The following is a 27,500-nucleotide window of genomic DNA, read 5'->3' on the forward strand; positions in this document are numbered from 1 at the left end:
AAAGTACGGGAAGCTCAGAGTAAAATATTATATGAGGAACGCCTGAGGAATTTGGATAGTAACAGATGGGCAGCTAAAGTATTCAAAATATGTGTACTTAAAAAGCGTTGACTCACAATAGATGAAAAGAACTAAGAAACTAACCAGTAAGTATGCTGGTCACAAGGAGGAAGGAATAAAGAGCTTTAAGCAACAGGTGAAAAACGCAGAAGGCAAAAATTTGATAAATTCGATAGAAAAGAAACAGAGTGTCGAATTATACCGAAAGTGGGAAAGGCAGATCAGGAAGGAAGCTTTCTGTGATAACTCGAAATGCAGTGCCCTACGTTTTGAAGCTAGATCAGGGTGCCTTAGAACCCGCAGCTACAAAAAGAAATTTAACAATGAAGATGACGCATGTGCTATATGTGGTAACTCGAGTGAAAGATTTGACCAAATTATACTCGAATGTAATGGTATCCATCGGGAAGTCGATGCAGGCGCAGTCACTGTTCCTGAAGCTTAGAGATGCCAGTGGCCGGGTGAATATCCGGCGGTGGAAGCTAGCAAAAATACGACTGGAAGATTGGTGGCTTAAAAGCAGAAAAGTGACATAATGTTACTAATGTAGAAACAAAAATTTAATGAATAGAACGATGGTATAGTTAACCAATCTAAAACAAGAATTAAGATATAGGGAGAAAAATGAGCATGATAGCGACTACTACCTCCCCGTTTCAAAGGGGACGCTCCTATACTCCATCCATCCATCCATCCATCCATCCATCCATCCATCCATCCATCCATCCATCCATCCATCCATCCATCCATCCATCCATCCATCCATCCATCCATCCATCCATCCATCCATCCATCCATCCATCCATCCATCCATCCATCCATCCATCCATCCTCTATTGGGTACTATGTGGATCCCGTGCCCGATTGTAGCTTTTAAAACTACATACGCTTTGTTTCCTTCATCGCAGTGAATTGACATGCAAATCAACTGCGACTAAACGCATTACACTGGTGCCCAAAATGAGATAAGCAGCGGCTAAAGGCGGCGAAAGGGAGCCAATTGATATTTCGGCGGCTGCCTTCCTGCAACGGTTTAACTGTTGGCGGCCTGCATGGACCACCGTGCTTATGTGCAGTGAATATGTCGCGGCGGCTTCACAGGATGAAGGCGCAGGATGAAAAGCGTGCCCGTGGATTAAGTTTCTTCGCGAGTTCCTGCCACACACGGAACCTGGTTTATTTCACCGCTCCAATTTTTTCGTATTGCATTACACCGTTCTCTCTGCATCTTATTGCAGCGTCTGTTCTTTAGTCGTAGCATAGCACTCTCACAAGCCTCGACAGTGTTGCTGCTCTGTTCCTCTGCCTCCTATCTCGGTGTGCCATTCAGAGGCTGTTTGTCTGAAATAAACCGAGCTGTTTTCTGTAAACCTGCGGCGTCGTTACTCATCGGTCAAGACCTTGGATCGCGCACCTTCACTCTAGAAAGTGTCACCTTCAGTGCCTATGCAGCGGCAATGCGCGAGGCCGCGGGTTAGGCGAAGCAGGCAACAACTACGGCGCGCCCCCGTCGGTGCCTACACGTTCAGTTTCAGACGTTTACAACGTTCGAAAGATAAGAGTCATCTCAGAACACAACACGTGGATGACGTGCATATGGTTTTTCTCGTAGCCTCCTCTGCTAACGTCGGCGACAGAAGCATATAGAAGCATATGACAGAAGAGGCATATAGTTACAGCCATACTACTATGATCAGCCTAAGCCACCGTTAATGTTTGCAGGTGGCATTGTACTGGTGGCATTGGTGGCAGTGTATGTTAGGTGCTGTTTCATACGGTGTGGTGTCTTACGACCGTAGGGTACTACATGTGTGCAATAATAGAGACACAAATGAAAGGTTGTGGATTAAATAGGTTTTAAAACGACCCCAGATATTACAGCGTAAGCTCTACTGGATGTAAGGGATGTGCATTAGTTTCATCTTCACTTCACCTTTCGGAGCTGAATAACAACAGCAACAAAGCCGCGTACAAAACTGTACTTCAGCACAGATTGAGCGCACATGGTTACCTACTGCTGTGGCTAATCCAGCTACGCAGGAGGAAGTGGAAAACGTTTGTTTAGCCGAACACTGTGCTGATTGTGAATCACTAGTTATCTCTGGATAACGATTCTCTCGAGTGGATCGTAACGTCGTCGCAAACGGATGGTACTGAGCATCAAGTGAGTTATATTATGCTGTCATGCAGCCGCTGCTGCGGCGATTGCAAATAGATCTTGCACTCGATAAACATGGCCTGCTATGTTAACCATAGTAGGTTTGTCTTTTCTGTTGCGTATTCTACTTGCAGTATCAGCTTCAATTCTGCAAATGCAAATTGCCTTCAAAATAAACAGTGCTAAAACTTTTACACCAATCGGTTAATTAACCAACTCACTAAACCATTGTGCTTGTTATATGATGTCCGCCATAACCACGAAAGCAACTCATGAGCTTAATAAATCTGAAGCGAGTTCCGCTTTTGCAAAAATGGTACAGCCTCTAAACATAGCGGGTATGGAACTGACCTCGGGAGATGGTGCTGACTCTCCATCGCTAGGCAAAATTCGATATTTCTAATGTCCTGGGGAGGCCATAATGCCGTGCAAAGGATGCCGATACTCACGTGGGTAAGTAAGATGGAACATTTTAATTATATCTTCCGCATCCTCTGTTTCCATATTAAGCTCTTGAGCCACTGTCTCGGGACCTTGACCATAGATGATTCCGTAGCAGATCTGCGTATTAAACGTAGCAGTATTTAGTCGAATTGTGGTCATGAATAGCAATAAAAATTAAATTCAGGTAAAGAAACCACGAGCAGAACCCTTTGTATTAACATACACTGTAGAGCGGTGACGACGGGGTTTGGACTGCCAGTGCTGCGTGTTCTCAAGTGGATACAAAGCAGCTCCGCCGTTAAGGGTATGGCGCGATAGCGTTTCACACGCACCTACGACGTGTTTCGCTTTTTTATGGTTTTATTTCTTGGTTTTTATTTTCAAGTTTTTGTTATTACACCGGCACTTAGCGTAAGAAAACATTGGCTTTTCATTCTAAACAATTTGAGACTTTTGTGCTAATTTTTCCTTTTTCTTTAATTATATCTTTAATCAAATGCACATTCTAAATTTTTCTAATTAGCATCATCAAGCATTGCTTCCCAGTACTAGCATTCTGATACCTTTGAAACTATTTTTTTTTCATTGCACTAATTCATAAGTAAATTAGCTACAACGATCTCATTAATTCATTATCGCCTATCACATATCATTCAATGATCAGTCACTAGAACCCCAAATTACCATCCTGCTGGTGCTACCACTACTGCCACTACTGCTACTACTGCCACTACTACTACTACTACTACTACTACTACTACTACTACTACTACTACTACTACTACTACTACTACTACTGCTACTACAATTACTACAATTACTACTACTGCTACTGCCACTGCTGCTACTGCCACTACTGCCCCTACTGCTACTACTAGTACGGCTACTACTACTACTACTACTACTACTACATCTCTACTACTGCTGCTACTGCTACTGCTGCTGCCACTACTGCTACTACTAGTGCGGCTACTACTACTACTACTACTACTATTACTGATGCTGCTGCTACTGCTGCCACTACTACTACTACTAGTACGGCTACTACTACTAGCAGTAGTAGCAGTGCCAACCTGGTCAGCGGTTGGATCTGAGGAAGGTGACCCCCGCCCGAAAATGCACGTTCTGAGCAGTACAGCATTTGGGCTCCTAAGCTTAGTATTCCATCAACTTCCGAATGAATACACCATTTAATTCCCGGCCCTTTGTCCCCAGAGCGAAGCAGCAGGGCTGTGGCGCAGCGTATAGAGAAAGCTATTACCACTAGCTACACGGCCACCATTCAAAACTGAACTTGGCAGCGTTTAACGCTAGAACCTCGTCTACTTAGGCTGATCCACCATCCCTTGAGCATACCCTGACCATAAAATCTGAAATATATTTCATATCGAGTCTTAAGCGTGCAGAGAGATTCCGTTAAAAAAACTGGCCATAATATCATATTTATGCAATGACTTATGACCCCGATAATACTGTAATCGCGAAAGAACGCCAATATTATCCTAATACATCACAAACGGGATGCCACCGACTTGCAAAATCACGGAACAATCAACTTACCATACTAAGGTATTTACCGAAGTACTAAGGGACACAGACCACCAAACCATCATACCAGATTTCGCAAAATTTACATCACAGTTTCTCATCCGCACACTGCGGTTCCATCGAGCGGCCGTGCCAGTAGATAGAAAATGAGTAAAAATAGTCAATCCCAATACATAACCTTAAATAATAAAAGGAGAAACTTAGCCGAAGCCTCAGCGGTGATGCCAGCATCTTTGCAGAATAAAGATGGAAATCAGCCATACGTGAACCGAGTGGAAAATATGGTAGAGGAAGGAAACTTTGAGAGCACTGCTTAGACTGCGCTGGAGAAATACGGAAGCGGGAATGTTCTGGCTGCTGATGTTTTTTCTTTTTACATTATTTCTTTTATCTTCATTTTTAGTAGCAGTAACTTTAGGTTTTGGTTTCTAAATTTTACTTTCTAGAAATGTTGCTTCATTTTTATATTCTTATTTTTGTTTGCTTCTCTCAAGGCTCTGCGGCGCCCATACGCTAGACAAGGAGAAATATTGGGGACGAAAAAAGCAAAGAAACAACCACGTGACGACACAACACAGGCGCTGACAAGGTATTGAGGTTTATTGACAGGCACAAGAAACTTACAGTCACAAAGAAAACAAACTGTAATAGTCTGGCTACTATCAGTGTGATAAAATGAGAGAAATATGAGCTTTTTCACGTAAAATAGCTGGGTATTATATATGTATAAAAATGGACACCTGTCACAAAAAAATAGAAAATTTTCACATTAGAGTGGGAGCCAGAAGTGACGAGAGGTTGGTTGATTTGTGGGGTTTAACAAACCAAAGCAACTCGGACTATGAGACACGCCGCAGTAGAGGACTCCGAAAATTTCTATGACGCGGGGTTTTTTAGCGTGCACGGCTATCGCACAGCACTCAGACGCCTTGCTTTGCGTCTCCATCGAAAAGCGGCGGCCACGGCAAGGCTTCGATCCCGTACCAAACTACTGCACCACCATGGCAACGCAGGTGACCAAAGGGATGGAATCAGAGCCGGGAAATGACGGATGAAGGAGATCATCCAGGAAGACAAGTTCCTTCTTGTGCAGTAGGTTATACGGGGTGCTAACACATTCATCATCTATGTTATGCATGCACAAGGCCTCGAACATCTGGCATGTGGATTTTTCTTTGTATCTCTTTATACTCCTGCACGTGTCTAAGGATGGACGGAAACCGCGGCATGAAGCACAATGAAGTTGTATATTGCTCCCTTATCGAGTCCGGAAGTCTTAGTTCTCTAAGAACCAGTCGTTAACACAACAACCGGTCTGGTCCACATGGCATCTACATCATGAAAGCGAGATCTCGTAGAATTCTGCAGTCTTGTATGCAACGAAGGGATTCTATTGCTTCTTAGAGTACTCAGCTTTGATTTTCTTGGCATGTTGACCTTGTGGTAAAGTTGTGCATATTTGTTTTGGGCGGAGAGTACTAAACGCATGCCAGCTTTGCCAACAATTTATAGCTTCTGTGAGATTTGATGAATGTATGGGATCATTGCTGTCTGCACCTCAGTGCAGTCAGCAGCTTGGCTTTACAGTTACCTTCGTAGTTCACTTAGCAACGTTTTCATGAAAACACAAGTTTCGCAGCCGATGCGAGGGATACCCTGCTGATTCTAGCTTCTTCATGTGGACGCGTAGTCTGGGGCTGACTTCATGCTCGCAGGATCGCTAGAAGGCGCACCTCATAACAGTCTTGACAATGCCAACTTCACCAGCTTCAAATGTGAGGAGGTGAAAAGAAGCTCCCCTCGCGAGCGTGGTTCACAACATTAGCAAAGGGCAGTTTGGGGGGATAAATATTCTATGGCCACGAAAACGGATGTGGAAATCACTGATTACTTCCTAGATTAACCAGATAGGTTTCAGTGTGTCTTAAAATATATCAACAGTCTTTTAGGTCGCTGTGAAAATCCGCAGATATTTCGAATAGAATTAAAAATCATTCCCTAATCTACAGACTTTCATCACTCCTGTGTGCTGAAAGGCGTTCGCTAGCAGTCTTGCCCAGCGGGAAACAAGTAGGCCGCTAAGGTCTGGACCCAAGCAAGACCCGATGCATAAACCCTCTTTCTGGAGATACAGCTGCTCTTCATAACTCATACAGGTTGATTTCAAATAGAAAGACTTCAGCTCCAGGAAGTAGAAAATTGGTTCCGCAACTGTTTTGGAATACTACTCCTCCGTAGGCCTGATTTCATTGACAACATCGCATATTGAGGCATATGGTAACAAATAGCAGATATCCTTTAAGTGTAGGTATATCGCGCAATTCCTTTCAATTAATTGTCTTTTAAGAACTCAGATATGTCCAGCGGACTATAGACAATCTTTCAAGGACTGGTTCCATCAACAGACTGAAAAAGACCGCCTCAATACATACCAAAGATTAATCTGTATGATTTTAAACTGATACAGTCCTTCTGGAGAAACAAAAGTTCTATTTTGGAGGCCAATGTGGCCCACAGCGGTCTCCAATAACCAGCGCGAAGATCGATGGATCAAAGGTATTGAGGTCTTTCAAGGGAGAGCAGCGCATCTTTTATACAGAGAACTGGATAGACATCGTTTTTCTGCAAAAATAAGCTAGCGGTAATAAACTGAAAAGCACCATCTGCCGTCGTTTTTGCCTAAGACCGCAGGAGAGACCCATTAACGGCTCATTAACGTCCTTGAGCGCAGAGATCAGGTTTTCAGTGCAATGAGCTATTCCGATAGCAAAACCGAAATATATCGACTCATGTTAGGCACATCCAGCACTGCACATTCCAATGGTGCAGGTATTACTACATTGGCCACAAGGACGACTATGGTGGTAGGGCTGAGCTACTTGAGCAAGCGGTGCTGAATAATGCAAACATAACCAACACATGTGCTCTGTATCGATCAAAGTGGTGACAGGCACACTATCCACGCGCATGCCGATCATGTTACTCCAGTCTGATTAGTTAAAACACGATTTTGTGGGCAGAGTGTGCGAGCAATATCACATTCAGGTGTTGGAGCCATCACGTTTACGAACAGAACTGTGCACGCGGGCAACAAGATGTAGGCTGTGAAGTTCGGGCAATAAATGTCGGCGGCACTGGGGGGATGACCAGTGGCTTGTCAGAGCTAAGAAGGGCTTGAGACTGGGCTAGTTGGAACATTACATATATGCTGCGCTGCTTAGTTGTACACGGACAAAGGAACTGCACAAAACGCTGAGTTTAACCTTAACCTCAGCGTTTGTCCAGTTCCTTTGTCCTTGTACAACTAAGCAGCGCAGCATTTATGAGAAGCTTGTCAGAGGAGTCTGCGTAGGGCTTGCAAAACGGCTGTTCATAAGGAAACAAAGTGCGCCAGAAATAGGCGGAGTTTGGATAGTGAAAGTAGGGCGATATCTAACGGCTTCTTTAGTGTCAAATGATGTGGCCCAGGTTAGAGATATTAAGAGAGATGCGGCTGTTGTCAGATTATTTTTATTCGGCTGGGTTGCGGCTGTGACGAGGAGTGTAGAAAGGGCGACGAGAGAGAAGCGGAATGACGCTTCGGGCGTCTTGTGACATGAACAGGTACATGGTTCATGACCAAGCAAGCTTTGTGCTTCCTTGCCTCATAACAACTTCAATTTGTGAGGATCAGTAAGACGTTTTTGGAAGTAGGTGGCTGAAAAGCAACTGGTGACGTGGCCTGCAGTTCCAGATACACAAGTCGCGTCGGGCTGTCCAATTTCGGCCTGGTGCATGATGGAGTGTGTCAACGGAGCCTCTTGAATTGGTGCGTATTGCGGTAGTTCCGCAGTTACTCACACTGACAATATTTTTGGATAATCCCATAACCACAGCACAGACCATCTAAATAAGAAAGATGAAGGCATCATCTCTGCGAAATATGTAAGGACGTAGCCACCTTTGCACTCCCGGATATCGAGCCGTCGACTTTCAGAGCTACGGCTAATACGTCCCAATTGTGCGACATGTAAGACACCGTACAAGTATGTGCTCTGTGCGCGATACGCGATCTCCTTGATGGAAATCTGTCGGCCAATCGGCTTACCAAGCAGGTACCGAAACCCCTACTTACAAGACTCTGAACAGGACTCGGCGCGACCTCACCGATCTCCAACCACACCAGTGCCTTGATTTTCAGGTTGACAAGCCTGAAGGTAGGATCCTATATGCTGTGTGTGCTGACGAGCTCGTGCATTGCGAGTCAATCCATCACGTAGACACCATATCCACAGAAGGTCACGAGGTCGATGCGTGGGCGATGACGGCTGTGTACGCGGAAGGTGGTAGTGTAACATCCCCTTCGAGCGGCGTGATAAGTAACTTGGCAGAATGTGTTTGCTACGGAGTCCTGTCTTGGCTGTTGCTCTTCCCCTAGCAGTTGAACGAGAACAAATATGTTTACAAAAAAGTATTGGAGATATATATAGCAGCAGGCCATCAAGAAGGCAAGTAATACAGTCCAGCTCTAGAACGCACCTTCGTCTGCGTTTTCGTCCACAGTAGAGCACCAGAATTCGTCCTCTATCTCTACTTTGGCAAAAAGCCATGAGAATATATTTATCACGTGGCCCTGGCAATGTCGTAGAAGAAAAAACGTACAGATAGATGTAGCACTGGAATGAACTCTTTATTGGGCTGAAGCGCGCGTCAGCAGCAAACCTGCTCGCTTGCCGTCATGAAGAGAATCCTCATTGTATTCAGCAGTGCGCAGTTAGCGTTGAAACATCGAGAAAAAATCAAACAGGATATATTGGCAAAGTCTGGCATATTACGGAGGCAGTTGTGCCTGCCTACAGTCCTTCGACACTGATCTCGGCGCATCTCGCGCTACAAAGAAAATTATAAAGCCGCGTTTCGAGGCCACAAGCATGAATAAAGAGCACAATAGACCATATTTGTTTTTTATATTGTTGGGAAGGGGTTTAATTTTGGGATGTATTACCACGAACCATCTAGAACTATTTTCTACTAGACCCGAACGGCATTTGATATTTAAGCATAGAGAAAGAGGATAGATAGGGTTTCATTTGATGTAATTATGCTTATGGGCATTCACTGTAAATGGCGCTTCAGAATGGTAGGCTAATACAGTGACAGATATGCAAGACCTGCTCGATTTTATTTTCGAGAGAATGTGTAGTTGTTTATTGCCATTCAAAAAGTGGGTGCAGAGCCTCCCGAATGGCTCTCAAGAGTGGAATCTTTGTTGTCGCGGCGGAAGTTTTAATGCGACGAGGCCAGTCTAACGCTGGCTGATTATGACATTCATTCATGTACATTGTCTTGTGTGTGTGGTTTTTTTTCATGTTTTGAACCGAGTTTCCTTTTATGTTATGTCGTGTACTAACCCAGGAAATAAACAGAAAAAAGAAAAGCGAAAAAGCACAAAATCGTTCCGTATCCTACAGCCGCAGTATGAAGCCGCAATCCGCCGGCTGTTAAAAACTAAAACAAAAAAATTCAAAAATTCGCGCCATTGCTCCCCTGCTGAAAGCCTCTTCTAAATTTTTTCCAAAACAAACAGAAGAAGGTAAACATGAAAAAAGGAAAAAAACAAAGTGCCTTTATCGCGCGTAACAAGGCTTCAGACGCACAACATGCACGATTGATAGGCGCTTCTGGCGCCTCTGGAATGTGGTCATGCCATCGCGTATGCCTCGTAATCCAGCTGCTCCATGCGTCGAAGGACTTTTTATGGGCCAACGTACCACCAAAATAGCTTTTAACTCAGTTCACAATGGCGTATCAGTACCCAAACCAAAATTTTCTCTCGTGGCTTGAACTCTATGTTGAGTCATCGCAGCTTGTATCGACGGGCGTCCGTGTGTTCATACAGTACATATTCCACTCCAGAAGTCCCATCTATGCACACATTGCAAAAGTACTGTGAGTTGAGCTAGTTGGTGCATCATTTTTTTAAAATACACAGCGCAACAAACATTGGACAAGCGAGTAGACGGGAACAGCGCTGACTATCAACTGCATGATTTATTGAAACAACACGAATATATACATACAAAAATTCTCTGACAACCAAGTGCGCATGTTCGTAGATAAAACATTTCACTTTAACCAGTTTCGTCAAGATATGAGATTTCTCGGGGATGAATGATAACAGATGGGGTGCTTACGCATGTGTCAGAATTCTTGTGAATGAGATAGGCCTCTTTTAATTCTCGTGTTAATTTCTCTCTGTGTTTGTACAACACTGTAGTTTCATTGAACAGGGGAGTGCAAGGAGGGTGCAAAGGGGGCTTTTGGCTACATTCCTTCTGGTGTAGTGCCCGGTTCGATGACGGGACTATTTCTAGAGAGTTTTCATGTTCTCTAAGCCTTATGTTAAGACACCTTCCTGACTGACCAATGTAATCTTATCCGCAAGTAAAAGGCACGCTGTATACCACTCCTTCTGTGCACGGAAGAAAAGCTACATTATGTTTTACCTGGCATCCCCCACGGCCTGCACATCGTGTTGTTTCACTAAATCATGCAGTTGATAGTCAGCGCTGTTCCCGACTACTCGCTGGTCCTATGTTTGTTGCGCTGTGTATTTAAAAAAATGCACACATTCACTCACAGTATAACATAGTCCACACCAGACGTCACCATCTACGCACACATTCACTCAAAGTAGAACATAGTCCATTCCAGCTGTCACCATCTAGACTCAAGCTCAGTGTCCTGCAGAAATTGCAAAAGAAGGCGTGAAGCCTCCCTTCTGCATGTCTAGTTTCCACTCGGGCAGACAATGTCCTGAAGTGCATTTTGAAGGCTCCTGTCTTCTTGAGGGAAGCGAGCATCCTTTCCGCATTGTACTCTGGACAGAACATAATATAGTGTTCTATATCGCCGCACACACCACATTTCGAACATTGCAGAGACGATGCCATGCCGTCTTATGCATTCAGGCAGGAGTACGACAGAGTTCGCGCGAAATCGATGTAGCAGAGTAGCCTGAAGTCTTCTCAGTGCCTTGGTCACACGTGGCCTGAGGCGCGGACTCCACAGGGTACTAAAATGGTTGAGTACCGTTTCTCTGGAGAGTCTTACTTCATCTTGGGGGATTTTTTGAGGAAGTACCTAACAGGGCTTTATGGTCGAGACTGTCTGCCAACTCGTTGCCTCTGACACCTATGTGTGAGGGCACGCATTGGAAGTGTAGAGTAAAGCCTTTGCTGTGCAGATTCTGCACCAAGCTTAGAGAGCTTATAGACAAGGCATCATTAGGGAATCCGCGCTCTAACCTTTGAAGGGCAGATTTTAAATCTGTTAGGATGATAACAGGTTGAGCCGAGCAAGACTCTAGCTTCCTTAAAACCACCTCAATAGCACCCCTTTTGGCCGTTGGGGAGGATACGACTTTAGTAAAGCGTGCAGGCTATGTATAGCCCATAGAAGGATTGTAAAAAGCCGCTGAGTTAGATTTTTTACCTTGCCTACAGAATGATCAGTGAAAATGTGAAGATGGCGGGCATATACTCTCCAAATGTTCAAGTACAAGCGAAAGCGTTGCCGCTAAAGGAGAACTGTTTGGTTTGTTTGCATACACTTTCTTCCCTGGTTGTCGGTCGTTAAAAATTATTTTGAACCTCTTGTTTTGGATGCTCATCTAGTGCGGTCATGCTCATCTAGTGCGGAGATCTTTGTTTTTTCATTCATGTGCTGTTGTAGATTGTTCAGATTATTTTGTAATGATTTCCTCTTTTACAGATTATGCTTGTTATCATCCTTTTATCAACTTCCACGTGCTGATTGTTGTCGTTTAAGGTGCGCCGAAGGTCTTGTTTGGTTTTCATGTTTCAGCCCACTTTACCTGATTGTAAGGTCACATGTGCCATCTGTCTTTAAAAGCCCCTGTTTTTTCAATAAACGTTTCAGTTGCCAGTACCGCCCTGTGTTGTCTCTAGCCTCCGTCCTGTGTCTGCTGCGGTTTTCTTTTCCTTAGGAGAACTATGCTTTGCGCTCACATGGGGAGTCATGACCATACAGTTGAGGGTCAGAAATTACCAGGGCGGTTTCAACCGTATCCTTTGCCTTCGAGCATTAATGCCTAGAGAAGTAAGAGTATTAAGCGCCAAGTAGGCTCTCGACTCAGGTCTGTTGCGGATCCGCTGGAGAAGGGATTGCCCAGCTACCGTTCCTCCGAGGTGGCAAAGTTGCATTGTGGTATGTGTGAAGCGACAAAGCCAAGAGGTTTCGATAGTGACTCATGAAGTACTGCATTGTTCGCTGCCGCCTGTGGAACTCCAATGGCTTTTGTTAGGCTCTTTCTAGGGAAAACTTCGAGACGTTTAAGCTGTGATGCCAAAGACAAAGTTAATTGATACATTATGAGACTGTTCACTAGCGCTTCGTGAAGTTCGACCATTGAAGAAGGATGGTCTCCCCATTGCTCACTTACAATTTCAAGATTCACATTGAGACGCGAAGATAGAAATGAGACAATCGGGTCGACAGCTTTTCGCCACTATAGCCCGGAGTCACTAATGACACCCAGAAGCGCATGTGATTGAATTGGCGAATAGAAGAGTGACCAAGGTCTATCTTTAACAGCGCATGACGTCTTTCTACAATTGGCAATAGAACATAGCCGGATGTTTGCACTGATAGAGACAATCCCACCCCTTGAAGGTAAGCTTGTACCAAAGAAGAGCCTGACGAGTTATCAGGGCTAATCGCTTGTGTTGGTAGCCAGAAATCAAAATACAAATGCCGACAGCATATATTTACATACACACTTGCTATCAATTTTTTCGCAATGAATCGGGAAGGCCAGCCATTTCTACGCTAAAAAGCGTGGGGGAAAGAGCACTCGTGGTACAGCCCTTTCGGTGCTTATGATGCACCTTAACCTTACTCGAACCGTATGATCACTGACAAACGAGTATTTATTAGCACTGTTAATCTTTCCTTTCAAGTGTAAATGAACCTTAGCATATGGCCATGTATGCCCACGCCTTGCAATCGGTTCAAAGAAGAGCTCTGAAGCAATCTGTCATGAGCTTTTGCAACTTCAAGAAAAATGGCTAAGGTCGAAAGGCCGAAAGCTCTCTGGTATTCAGTGTGACTCACCAAAAGCTAAGACGCTATCACGGGCACTTAGCACTCGCCGGAATCCTGTCATACAAGTTGGCAGTGCCTTGGTGACCTCAAGCCACCACGATAAGCGTTCATATGCCAGCCTCTCCATGAGCATAGTCACACAGAAGTTCAGTGACACAGGGTGATACGAAGTAAGGTCTGTCATGTCTTTGCCGAGCTTCAGCACTGGAACTACATATGCCACCTTCCATGACGAAGGAGTGTCGCCAGTCTCCGAAACTCGATTGATGAAGTTTAGGAGCTCCTTCCTAAGTGCCAGGGGCAGGTTCTGCAGCATTTGGTTGGTGATGCCATCGGGTCCTGGAGCACACCGGCGCCGCAGGCCACTGAGCGCAGTCTGAAGCTCCCTAAGCGTGAACGAGGCGTGCATGATAGACGTACAGGAAGCAGATGGAGTATATAGGTCATTTTCAGTATTTGTAGAAGATCTGCAAACTCCTCTGCCAAGTACGCAATGGGTTTTTCCTTGCGCATTACAAGAGCTTCAGAAGGCTTCAAAGGGCGAAGTTCTCCAGCAAGACTGCCAATGACTCGCCATATTATCGTAATCGTGACAATACAGTCAAACTAGCGCAGAATGAGGCCCATTGTGATCTGTAGAGCTTCTTCGTGTACCGCCGATTGGCAGACTTCAGCCTATTGTAGGACGTCTTCAAGTTTCTGTCCCCTTCCGCGTGTGTTGTTGCTCCGCCCTTTTTGCTGCCCAAAGGTTCCTGAGTTTTAAATCCGGCATCGGCAAATGATCAAGTAATTTGACCGCCACAGTTGCTGCCATCTTACTTTTTTATTTATTACTTTACTTTAATACTTTAACTTTAATATTTTTGTCAGTAACATAACCAGAAACACATTCTAGGTGCTCTCTTTATTTGTCCCAGTTGACAACATGGCTGATATTAGGATCGCCTTTACGAAAGTCGGCAGAAAAGACAAAAATCCGGTAATAATCACTTCCTGTGCTGTCAGGTGCTATTGACCACTTCACGCGGGCATTGGGTGAATGCAAAGCCAGGTCTATAGCTGTCGCTAAGGCTAGAGGCCGGAAGAAAGTGGGGTTTAAGTCATTGGAAACATGTCCAAATCGTCACCAATGTCTACGTGTTTGCCTTCACGAGAAATCATGTTTCTGTCACCCCACACGGAAGGATGAGCGTTGAAATCACCGCGGATGATCCGAGATGCTGGGCAGCGGTCGCAGAGTTTCTGCAGAAACAAATCAATTGCTACCTTCTTCCGCTGAGACACGTACACGGGTGCAATAGAAAGAGTTTGAAAGCCGACCTGTATTCTCACAGCCACTACCTCAATGTCATCGTGCAAAGATTGGTAACGTTTAAAGAAATATGTGTAATTTCTCTTCGTACGTAAAGCAGCACTGCCTGCAGGAAATAACTTTATGCTGCCGTTTTTACGGGCGACATATCCGGTCAAATATTTCCCGCTCGGCAGGCCAGCTTCAGACAGGGCCAATACTGGAACACGTCTTTTTCAAGAATAGTTTCAGTTCAGCTAACCGGCTTAAAATACCAGCACAGTTCCATTGCAATATAAACGGCACTGGTGGATTTTATGCCGCACTAGGTTGGGAGGACGAGAGCAGAGGCACCGAGCAGTACAGAGCAGTACCGGAGCATGCCAAGCGAGGGTGTAACTGTACCCCCACGGGAATGCTCTCTGCGTGACAGCCCTGCCCGCAGTGGCGGCCGTTGCAACCCGAGAAGAGGCCAACGCTCCGTATAGAGAACCGCTTGTTTTGTATTCCTTTGTGCTCACAGCGCGGCGATCTGCCTCCTTTGGCCCTTTCGACGCCAGCAGCGACTCTCAAACATGCATACAGCACATGAGCAAAGCTTTCCGCTCGCCGAGCACCAACCTTTTTGCAGCCGCCATTTTGAGCGTCGCAGACTCAAGAGAAAAAGAAAAAAAAGGTGGGGCGGATATGACGCTTTATGCCATGTGACTTTCTCTACTCTCGCTTTAGACAAGGGAGCAGCCGGGTGTGCACTCGGGTATTCTCAGCGGAGGAAAAGCCCTCTTCCTCTGCCATTGGAAGCCAGTGCTTTTACTCTTGCTCTCCCACTATAGGGCGCCCGCTTGTCTGAGAACACTTTCGAAGTGCTCTCGAGTGAACCTGCTCTCCCGCTCGAATTCGCCATTCGAGACATGAGGCTGAATACCTGCCATATTAGGTCGAAAGAAAGTAGGCTGTGAAGCCGGTAATCACGGACTCCAATGAAAGCACCAGCTGTAGGAAGTTCTACAATTTACCAGGCGGCATCGCTGGAGCATGTGAATGCAGAGCCCCGAACAAAACATGGAGAATGTCAGATGCAGTTCCATATTTTGGCGCACCGCGCTCACTCACAACGTCGAGAAACGATGCCGACGGGGAAACACCCTCGGCCACAATAGCTGGTATTCTTGTCACTTGTAAGGCACCGAAAAGTCCTCCCTGTCGTCGAGTATGGCTATCCTCCAATCGCTCAGAAACTTGGCCAATTTTTACTGGACGTCGAATAACTGACTCGCACGCTGTGGACCTTGACATCTTACTGGACTAACATCTCTTAGGGACACTGCTGGGTGACGTGACAACATCCGCCTCCAACGCTGGGACCTCTTCAATGCCTGGAACATGCTTCTCAGTCTGTTAGAAGTGTGCTAGCCGCTTCCTTGAAGCGTTTGGACAAGAGGCCTTTGTCGGAGGAACTGCTGCTGGGCACTTGGCAGGACAAGGGGAAGGGTGTACAGGCAGTGCGTGCTCTTTGCCGTTTTTTGTGCGCCAGCGGGCTTGATTCGCGCTTGTTAGGCAAGCTACTGTGTCTGTATATATATTTCATATGCCTTCTCCCACAACGTCACCCATCATGATCTTCTTTCTTCTCCCCTTCCCCTTCCCCAGTGTAGAGTAGCCGGCCAGATTTCAATTATTCCGGTCAACCTCTCTGTTTCCTTTCAATAAATCCATCTATTCTCAGTCTGTTGGGTTTTGGGACCAGCAATGAAAGATATGCGACGGTGTAGAGAGCTCACACCGACGGGGCAGCAACCGAAACTGGCTGAATGATCGCCACTGCAGTTGGCAAAAGCGAAATTTGTCTAGCAGGCTTTAAAATCGTGTTGGCCACTGCACGGCTTACAGCGTCGATCCTTTTGTACGAACTTTAGCCACAGACCCAAACCGTTGTCATCTAAAACACCGTGAAGGAGCTTCAGTAAAATAAGCTACTGCGTGTTTTGTGAATCCCAGGTCCATGTTTTCTGGACGATCTGAGTTAGGAGCGAATGTCAGCATGATAGAGCTAGTAGGTTTCGCAACCCATTTCTTTTCTTGAGACTCCACACGGCGCATGAGTCGTTTCGCGTGCAGAACACCTTGTTGTTTCAAATTATCAAGTAGGTCGCTTCCTGAATACCCATTTGGTACACCTTTAATAACACAGGTGCTCTTCATGTAGGAATGGGGCAACCGCACTTTACCTTTGATGTTACCAATCTGAGAGCACTGAAGGAACTTGTCAGCTTGCTCTTCCGTTGAGACACCCAGCTGAAGAGGCCCTTGCATGGTGAACTGGCTGATCCGGAGCTGATCCGAGAAGTGATTGAATGGCCACAAAACGCAAGATGGGGTTCCTTTCTCTTAAATGAATGCCTTTCTCATTGGGCAAAATTACTGCTGGGATCCCGACCGTTCTTTGCTTTCGGTGACTCACCAACTTGAAGCCCTCGTTCACGTCAGCCACACCAGCCAACGACTCGTCATCATCCACGGTCGTTGCCTCATCCCCGCTGAACGATGAAGTCTCGTTAGACGGGTGGTCATCTCCATATTCTGGTCGCTCCATGGCCTGGGAAGCCATGGTCGCTTCTTCCGTGCTAGCCTCCTTAGGTTGGTGCGGTGCCTTTAGAAATGCTAGCGCAGGAGCAGTCGTACTTTTCCCATAGGGACAGTAGTGCTTTGAAGATGTGGCTGTCTTCGAAAATTCAAAAAAAAATAGGCAAATCAGGCAAAATGAGGTAAATCATCAGAGCTGAGGCGACAGCAGATCGAACGTATTCGTCTTCCTAGCAAAACAGCTCCTAGGCCCAACTGCTTGCATGGGTGTGAATTTCAGTCTCGGACTTTTCATCATAGTGGCCTAAGATAGGTGGGGACTTCAGGCGGCGCTTATGTTCATCGAAGGCTTCCGCTTGCGGCGCTCGGTGACCGCTGACGACGGTTCGGTGATGCACGCGAAGTTCTCGATAAATCTGCGATAGTACGCGAGCAGTACAAGAAACTGGTGCAGAGCTTTCTTGTAACCAGTGAGGTTCTTGTCACCTTTCTTGTCACCTGCGATAGCCCAGGAAACTGGGCTTTCCGTTTCCTGTGGATTTTGGCGAACTCCTTTCTTGCATACGACATGGCCGAGGAATAGCAGCTCCTCATAGGCAAATTGGCACATTTTTTGGTTTCATTATCAGTCCTCATACCTTGATTGCTTCAAGCCAGCATTGTCCGAAGCCTTTCGAAATGGTCACCAAAGCTTGAAGAGAGGCAATGACGGGATTCATGTATACCAGACAAATCTGCCCCTTCAAACCCGTCAGAATAGTTTCATTAGACAATTAAAACTGGCTGGTGCGGAGCAGAGGTCTAATGGCATTACTTTGAACTTTAATAGGCCACCCGACGCGATGAATGTGGTCATCTCGGGAACTCTTTCGTCGACATCAATTTTCCAATAGCGAAGAGACCTAATCAGTGCATAACCGGTGTAGTTTGTCGTCGCGGCGGGGGAGGGAGTAGAACGTCTTGCTTCGTTATGGTGTTCAAGCGGCGGTAATCGACGCAGAAGCGAAATGTGCGGTATTGCTTCTTCGCAAGAATGACAGATGTCGCCTAGCGACTCTTCTAAGTCTAGATCACGTCGTCATTAACCATTCCGTCGATTTGCTCACGTGCTCGCGAATGACTTGGAGTTCTCGTGGCGATACATTGCAGGGGCTTTGGCGTAAAGGTTGGGCGTATTCGTCCATGACGATGTGGTGCTTGAGCAGCCCAGTTGTTGCACTTTCCATGCTGACAAAAATCACTCAATTTAAGCTTTGAAGAATTGTCCGTAGCTGGTCTTGCCTGCTTCAGGGTAGTGCTGCATTGATATAGGACGTGGCATGAGAGCTTTGGTCAGATTGTTCTTTTTCTGTTTCGTCAGCGAAGGGGACGACGTCTCGGATGTCTCCTGATGTTTCGAGGAAAGCGACCGTTGTGTCCTTGTTACGATACCAATGTTCCTCTCTAAAGTTCATTACTAGACCAGAACTTGTCCATTCCGGAAAGGGGCGATGCCTATTGCAATGCCCAATTCTCAATCCAGCAGCAGCTGGGTGTTTCCCTCGATGACGCCTTCGGCGGTTTCAGTGTTTTCAGTACCCATGGAGACTACAACGCCTGATCGGTGGTGCACGCTCACTTTTTCGTCAAGGACGTTTAGAGTAGATCGACATGTTCCGTCGATACCGTCATAACAGGTATAGCTTTATCTGTCGAAGGCTTGATGAGCTTTTAACGAAGGTCGATGACCACCAGATGTTCGTTTAGAAAGTTCAGTTCAGTTCAGGCGTTCAGTCGTGTCCGACTCTTCGTGACCCTATGGACCATGTCACGCCACGCTTTCCGGTCTCTCACTATCTTCTTAACATCACATAGCTTCATCTGCAATGCCTCGAGAATGCCATCTAACCATCGCGTTCGCTGCCTACCCCTTCTCCGGCGACCCTCAACCTTTCCCAACATCAAATATTTCTCCAGCGACTCCTCTCTTCTCATCAGATGACCAAAGTAGCTGAGCTTAAATTTAGAATTTGACCCTCCAATGAGCAGTCAGGGTTTATGGTCGACAATATCGACTGATTTGATCTTCTGGCAGTCCAAGGAACTCTCAAGAGTCTTCGCCAGCACCACAATTCAAACGCGTCAATTCTTCGGCGGTCAGCCTTTTTCACAGTCCAACTCTCGCATCCATACATCACAACTGGAAAGACCATAGCACGGGTTATACGGATCTTGGTTGGCAGACTAATGTCTCTGCTCTTTACTAGGCGGTCAAGGCTAACCATTGCTCTCTTTCCCAGAAGCAGGCGTCTCCTAATTTCATGGCTGCAGTCTCCTTCCGAGGTAATCTTGGCGCCCAAGAACAGAAAATTTGTCACAGCTTCCACTTCTTGTCCATTGATGCTCCAGGACTTGATAGGGCAAGACGCCATGATCTTCGTCTTTTTAATGTTCAGTTTAAGCCCAAACTTCTCACTCTCTCACTCACTCTGTAGAAAGTCTGTGCCCAAAATCACTTCCCGCTAACACTGCTGTAGAACCACACAGCTCGTGAGGTGAGTACGTTTATTTACGGTTGCTCTTCAATCTATCGCCCCAACGGATTAGTCAGGTTGCTACCAGCGGTCCGAATCAGTGGGACATCCCAAGCGGTCGTATAGTTTTCTAAGCTGGGGGCAAATGTTCCACTGCTGACTTGATAGTAGGCTCCAGTGTCTACCAGGGCAGTGACAGTTCTATCGTTGAAAGCAAATTCAAGGTCGCTTGTATACGTCCTCGCATTGCGCGTGGGCCATGATGTCCGATCTCGGCTCCCTCATCTACCGAGGGCGCAGCTAGGGCACACCGTCGCCACTTTGCTTGACGGCGGTGTCATCTTGGAGTCGGGTCGCGTTGTCCTCGATGTCATCGTGTAGAGCGGTGGTTTAATGGCTGGTACTTCATCTCGCTTCGTCGGCGGCGAAGGAGGATCTTCATATTTTAGTGTGTAGCAACCTCATCTCCAAAAGCTAGTGTCTAACTTTGCTCCAGGGACTAGTGTGCCCTTACACGTGTATTTCCATCGTAGTTGTGCACTTCCATCGTAGTGGGCGGTTTACTGCGATCGAGTTTTAAACCGGTGGCTTGATTGCACGAACTCTCCTTTGGGCATATAGCTTTCGACTTCTTGTGGCCGTTCACCAGTACGGGGACGTGGACGTCCATTGTGAAATCGCGAAGGCGGATGCGTCTATGGTTTATTGTGATTGGCGGGAGGGTTTCAAGGGGTGGAGTTCATGTGTAGCTTGCTCGTGTTGGAGACGGAGGGGACTGGTAACGTCGCGCTGGGTTGCAGGACGACGTAATGCGGCTGCATTGTTTACGGTCAGTACTTTTTAAGGAGTGGTCGTCGGTGTTTTCTGTTGCCCCAAACGCCTGCTGTACGTCGCAGCCACTGCCCATAAGCGTCTTTACTTCAGGCCGGTGAGGTGATGGTAGCAGCCGGCGAAGTTCTCGAACGACAGGTCCCGCAAGGATCTGCACAAGCAGATGTACCGTTGTAGAGACTTGTGCACATTGCCTGAACTAAACGGGTTCTCACCAGCCAAGAAGACCAACCTTCTTCTTGTATTTTTTTAATCTTGATTATTCAATTGCGGCTTAAATTTATTGTTTAATCTTCTAACTCGCTTCCCTGAATATTTTCTAGCGCAATAAAAAAGTGTGCACTTTTAGTGCAAAGTTAAATGAAGCACTTTTTACATGGTCGATGGTACTGCCGCGTTTGGCCGTCCCTGGTCTTTGGTGGTTTCTATTCATCAGGTATCTTCGGCGGTATTCGAAGTTGACGCAGTTAAGCACCCCTTCCAGATGTCACGTGGTGGTGACTATGCCATAAACGACAATAAATTAGCTGGGGCTTAGGTTTAGTTAAGCCTACAAATTGCGAAAACAATGTCCGCTTGGCTACGCAAAGTGCACATTGCTGCACAAGTGCAATGTGCACCACCACATTGCACATTGTGGTGGTGCACATTGCTAACCTCCTGTGTACCCACGAAATGAAAGGCAAATTTTTTAGACGTCTCCAAACTTTATTCACAGATTCTTCTTTCTGTAGCCCCATGAACCGCAGCAAGGCCTACAAGCTCTTGCAACTTGTATGACGTCAATCGCTTGCAGCCGTTCGCAGGTGGTCGACCGGCCGCGGAGCGTAGCTGCGGCGCGCTGAAGAGCCGACTTGGTCCCCCGTCTCTCGCTCTGGTATGACGTCAGTATTCACGTGACCGACCACCACCGCCGCTCGACAGTGGAACGCAGCTACGGCACGCCGAAGAGCCGACTTGCTACCCAGTCTCTCACTCTGGTATGACGTCAGTTGTCACATGACCGACCACGGACCGTGAAGGGTAGGCTCCGGTACGGCGAAAAGGCGAAACCTGGCGTAGTACTGCTTTCGCAATAAAAGGACAAAAAGGTGTAGCACGTCAACTCTATATCGGGCTATCTATCGCCCGCAAAAGAACTAAGCCACTCAGCGGCGGCGATAGCAGCCCACGGGCTTCCTGGTCATCGAACAGAGGACGTCCGTTGTACTCGGCAGTGCTCAGTTTACAGCGTGCGAAGAATATCTAGATAAAGACGCAAAAGATAACCAAAGAAACCTTGAAAATTGTGGAAACGGACCCTAGTGCCTAGAATCATTCGAGATATATCCGCTGGGGTGGCGCAGTGGTTACGGCGCTGAACTACTGTTCCCAAGGGCACGGAATCGAATCCCGGCCTCGGGGGCCGCTTTTCGGTTCAGGCGAAAAGCAAGGCGCCTGCGTGCTGTGCGATGTCAGTGCACGTTAAAGAACGCCAGGTGGTCGAAATTTCTGGAGTCCTGCACTACGGCGTCTCTCATGGCCTGAGCCGATTTGGAACGTTAAGCCCCACACACCAATCCATTCGAGATATATCTCTGCGCATCTTGTGCGGCAAAGGAATTGATAAAGCAGCGCTTCGCATTACCAAGCATGAACGAACAAGAGCACAAAAGCGTTCCGTGCGCTACAGTCACAGTGATAAGGTCGCATGCCGGAGGCTATTGAAAACACCACACCAAAGCTTTCAAAGGTTTGCGACAATTCTGCTCAGCAACCACCTGCTCCTCGGGTAAGATGATAGGCATGGCGTGAGCCCCAAACAAAGGAAGTTCGGTGCGATTGTTCACACTGCGACAAGGCGTGATTTAGCAAATCGCCCGTAATCAACCTTGTGTTCTTGTAATTTTGTTATTCTTGATTACTCGATACCGGCTTAATTTCATACTTACAAAGTTTCCTCGCTTCCTTGAATTTTTTCTGGTGCAATATGAAATGCGCACTTTTAGTGCAAGCTTAAATAAAGCACTTTTTAATGATTCTATTTTCAACAAATAATATTTGCTATTGTTGAACCTCTCACTAACCCGTCGAGATTTTTCAAGGACGCTACATTCATCCTGCATGCCAATAGCATTAATTTTGTGGCTTCGCGAGTAATATTACATACGTAGACGTAATGGCGCTTCGTTTCGCTAAGGCCTTTTACTTGAAATTCCGTAGAATACGTAGCCGAGTAATGTAGATACAGCTTCTTGTATTTGTCATAAATCTCTTTCAAATTATTACACGCGCAGATGCTCACCGCTCAAAACTAATAATACCAGCAACTCAAACAACGTTGTAAAATGCACTGTACCTTCTGTACTCAGCACACCTGCCTGGAGTGCTGAACTGAGCACGTCTGTGTGCCTCACCCAGTAGAACAGAGTTTGCAGCAGGTTTATACATCGCACGTACAGATGAATTATGACCCGGGGGCAGTTGTTGGATCATGTTTGTATTTTATCGAACCTTACCTTTGTGAGATATATCTTTATATCATTGTGGGAAATTGTGTTGCCTCTTGGGGCAACACAATATTGTAAAGTAACGTTACACAGAAGGCGCTCTGGCACTCTGGCACCGAAGAACACCAACACTCAGTCAGGGCAGCACAAAAGCGGAGCTCCGTTTCGCTTCGTCGTCTTCTCCGAATCGCCCGTTCAAATCTTCGTCGTCTATGAATGGCATGTGTCAATATCTAATAAATTGCCCTAAAGGTGCAGCTTAGCCATTCTAATTTACGTTTGGAGCAATGCGCATACAAATGTAGTATACCATATATCCAATTAATTCTACTTTTTTCCATGCTGGGGACAAGACACGTGGACATGTGTACTCATCTGAATATTACTACCTAGAATATTATTATAAATGGAGCACATTGTCCGGTCATTCAGAAGCAAACAAAAATTTGTAGGCGGCGAATTGGACCAGCGTGGCGCTACGACAGTGGCATTTTTCTCTCATAGGTCAACCTATTCCAATTAGGACTCTATCCCACGTCTATTTCAACAACCTTCCACTCTGTAATATATACCAGACGTTACTGCAGCTGCGTGGTCGGGCCACAACACTTTTTTTTTTGTTCGCGGCGGTTCAAGGGCCCTCGCAGTAAAAAATATCAAAAGCAGTCTATCTATGGCGTGTAGTTTAACGAGATACACGTTTAAAAAGGGGTGAGAATTTTAATTTTGTTGCGGGCTGTAACGCACCGAGTAAGCTCGAATATTGTCAATTCATAATTTTTCATCGCGTTACCATCATTTAAGTTCATCAGTGTTGCACCACAACCGCGAAAGTTTATTTAATGCAGGATATAACTATTTCGCCTTGCAGACGCTTGACAGATCGTTTTATACATGAATGAACCATTTCGTCTGGTGGGCTTGGTCAGTGTACGGGCGCATTAATGGACGCCTATATGGGCAGGTACACATACGTAAGCTCAAAACAGTAGTGATTTCAGCTATATTGCTAAGCAGGCCGCGAACCAATCAACCGCCAAGCTATTTGTGCAAAAGTACTTATTGCATAATTCTCAATATTGTACTCAATCCAAAAACTAAAACAGCGACATAAAACAAACTTACGCCTTTTGCTTGTTGCCGCTGGTGTTCATTCACATCGTCCTCGCCGCACTGGTTCAATTCACTGGCCACTTTGAGGAAGGGATCGCAACCCTTCCGGAACACATCTCGCAGCTTCTCGTCTTTAGACAGGTGCGCCAAAATTCGTAGCTCCAACTGTGAGTAGTCAGCAGACAGTAGAACTGCACCTGCTCGAGAGAGACATGTTCCCCAGACTTACTGAAAGCTACTGAGGCTGATCACACAAAGCTTTGTATAGACCTCAATATATTATTAGGAACTTTATCTGCAGAGAATTGGTTTCTTATACCTAAAGCTTGTTTCGATATGCCAGCAACACAATATTATATCTTTCCTCTCACCTACGACATCCACTAGAGCATCGTTCAGCAATAACAAACTTAGTTGTATCTGTCGCCTCTATTGCAGAGGCGTCAACACTGAAATGTGATGTATTCTTGATGTTCCTTGAGTAATCTAGAACTATAGAAAGGTGTGTTATACTGTGTTTTGTTCCTAAATGCATTTATTATTATTAAATAGTTGTTTCAATCGCGGTTATTGCGTCCGTTTTTCCCCTCACAAAACCAGACAGCAAGTTTTATCGCATAAGCAAGCGTGCGCAAGGGGACACTGATAGTTGCGTGTACTGAGCGCACGAAGCCGCCATGGCATTGTAGATGCGGATTCTGAGGAGCGAGTTGCAGCGACTGCTACATTCGAGGGGTCGCATGACATCGCGTGCATCTTGAGCGTGCTTCAAGCGGCACTTCGTGGCTGCAGCTCATGACATCTTGGAGTCGACGATGAGCCCTACGTGCGCATGTGCAGTTACAAGGATAACTCTGCTCCGTTTAGACGGATACATTAAATTGCGCGCTGCTACAGAACGAGAATGTACTAACATAGCTTCTGTCGTCTTTTCTGAGAGCTTACGTAATTCCGAGCTCAAAGATGACATTAGGAGAGCATCAAGAGCAATGTTAGGACAATGCCTCTTGACACCTCTAGCGCAGGACAATGTGGCGGCCTAGGGAGGCACGCAGGGGATAACGGGTATCTCGAGTCAGCAAGGCAGGCACCTTGGAGGCAGTTTTTTTTTTTGCAAATGAACAGATGACAGCAATCACCGTTGCACCACTCCACGAGTACTCAGTGGGAGATGTCATACACGCTCATTGAGAGGACACCTTAAGTTGGCCTTTGTCATTTGGCCAGTACGAAATTGTAAGAAGTAAGAAAATACTCTCATCGAACACACAGCTTTTTATGCTAAAAATGAGACACTAATTATCCTCGTCGCCATTGCAGGCCCGATACGCAAGTCGTGTGCTGCCCCGTTTTCGGCAAGCATCACGGAGACCTTTCTGCAATCCCATTCACTGCAACATGGCGGCCGCGACTTCTAGGCGTGGACGTGCCGAGCTTGAATCGAGCGAAGAGGTAATTTTGGAAATTACGTTTTTTTAACTTTTGGCATGTGGTAGTTGCCAAGTGATATGACATTCTATTGACTTGTGTTCTGGGTGACGTCAAGGCCAGATAGCATGCCAGAGAGGGCAGGCACTGAGAGCGCGGGCTTCCCCTTTGAGATCGGAGCAGGGCACAAAAATCCAGCTATGTAGGAATCTCAAACGCATACACAGAGAGTAGTCCCAAGCACATGCCGTAACATTTGTTCTGCTTCATTCTTTATGTCTATGTCGGGTGGTCCTCGTATAATGTGGAATCTTATGGCGGTATTCAATAGAATACGTGTGTTGTTAGAGAGGCAAAAACTAGTAACATTGCGGTGCCACTTAAGCTCCGCCTTCGAGGGTATGACACGCGACACGCCATTGGCTCCCGTTTTCCGTGTCTCCCTCCAGATCCTTCCTTTTCGTATATTTGCTTTAACAATAGATTAACTAGCAATCTTTAATTCTTGCCTTTATTATCCCTTTTTATTACCAGTTTGCAGGGTAGCAAACCGGTTTCTTTTACCGGTTAACATCCCTGCCTTTCCTACTCATCTTCCTCCTCCTTATTATCCCTTGTTTTTATTGTGCCTCTTCAGATTTCTTCCAAGCACCGGTCAACTCGGGAATATCAGGGTCTCCTAACGTAAGACGACGGGTCACTTGATAGTCAAACAACCTTCCAGCTACCACCTGCCAGAGGTAAGCCGGTGTTTGTGAAACACAAAGCCAACGCCAAATTTTCCGGAGAATCATCCCTTTGCGCTATCGCGTTAAAGGATTGGTGATCAAGAAAGTAGGTTCATAAGAGCGTGTACGTGAAGATGCACGATGGAAGGCCACAAACTGGAGACCATAACATTTCACATCACAACCTTGAAGGCGGAGCATATCTTCCCAGTATTTTGCTTTTCTCCAAGAGCAACACCTGGAACTTTCAGTTCGCGAGACCAAAACAAAAAGTTCGCCAACTCTTTAAACACATATTTTCACTCCGTGTTCACAGCTGATAATAGCCAGATTCCGGTGGTTGATCATGTCTGCCAGAGACCATTAGATATGCCAACGATAACTCAGGCTGGAGTACTGAACCTGCTACTATCGATTGATACGAAAAAAGGAAACGGCCCTGATAATATTCCTAACAATTTTCTTCACCGATATGCCGAAGTAAACACCAAATACTTGCATTATATCTTTCTTAAATTCTTAAATCCTCTACTTGTTCTCTTCCTGGAGAATGGAAAATTGCGAAAGTAATTTCTGTACACACAACAGGCAACAAAGATGATGTTCCAAATTACAGACCAATCTCGTTAACATGCACGATAGGAAAATTATTAGAACACATTATTCTAAAGTTACCTTGACCAAGAGAGCACAGTGTGACCCGTCCAACATGGATTCCGGAGAGGACTTTCCACCATCACTCAATTACTAAAATTAACACATGATTTGTCCCAAAGCATTGATAATCAAAAACAAATTGACTTAATTTCATTAGACTTTTCTAAAGCTTTCGATAAAGTAACTCATAAAACCAATTAGCAAACTTAGACCAACTTTAGGCAACGGCTCCATTGTCAACTGGATAGAGGACTATTTAACTAACCGATCTCAGTATGTAACAGTTAACCATGAAATTTCATCCACTGCATCGGTTACATCGGGAGTACCCCAAGGATGCGTCCTTGCACCAATTTTATTCCTCATCTTTATCAATGATCTACCCACTAACATAAGAGGTAAAATCAAACTTTTTGCCGATGACTGCATTAATTACAATGAAATTAACTTTTCGAAGGACCAGGATGACTTAAACAATGCCCTTCAAGACGTGATAACATGGTGCAGGGGTTGGTAAATGGAACTAAACGTACAAAAACCGCCTCCCTAACT

At 45.8% G+C, this 27,500-nt stretch overlaps 1 protein-coding gene across 1 annotated transcript in view; it reads right to left on the minus strand.

Moving 5' to 3' along the window:
- The window catches only part of LOC146177690 (uncharacterized), a 104,053-nt gene that overhangs the window by 20,043 nt on the left and 56,510 nt on the right, over positions 1 to 27,500 (minus strand). Inside the window, exons 5-6 of the mRNA XM_084580533.1 lie at positions 24,148 to 24,332; positions 2,668 to 2,779 (exon numbers count right to left, since the gene is read on the minus strand). Coding sequence (XP_084436659.1) covers positions 2,668 to 2,779; positions 24,148 to 24,332 — 297 coding nt within the window. The remainder of the gene's footprint in view (positions 1 to 2,667; positions 2,780 to 24,147; positions 24,333 to 27,500) is intronic.

This window comes from Amblyomma maculatum, chromosome 10 (assembly GCF_055883805.1).
Source record: "Amblyomma maculatum isolate TAMU_Amacu chromosome 10, ASM5588380v1, whole genome shotgun sequence".
NCBI lineage: Eukaryota > Metazoa > Arthropoda > Arachnida > Ixodida > Ixodidae > Amblyomma > Amblyomma maculatum.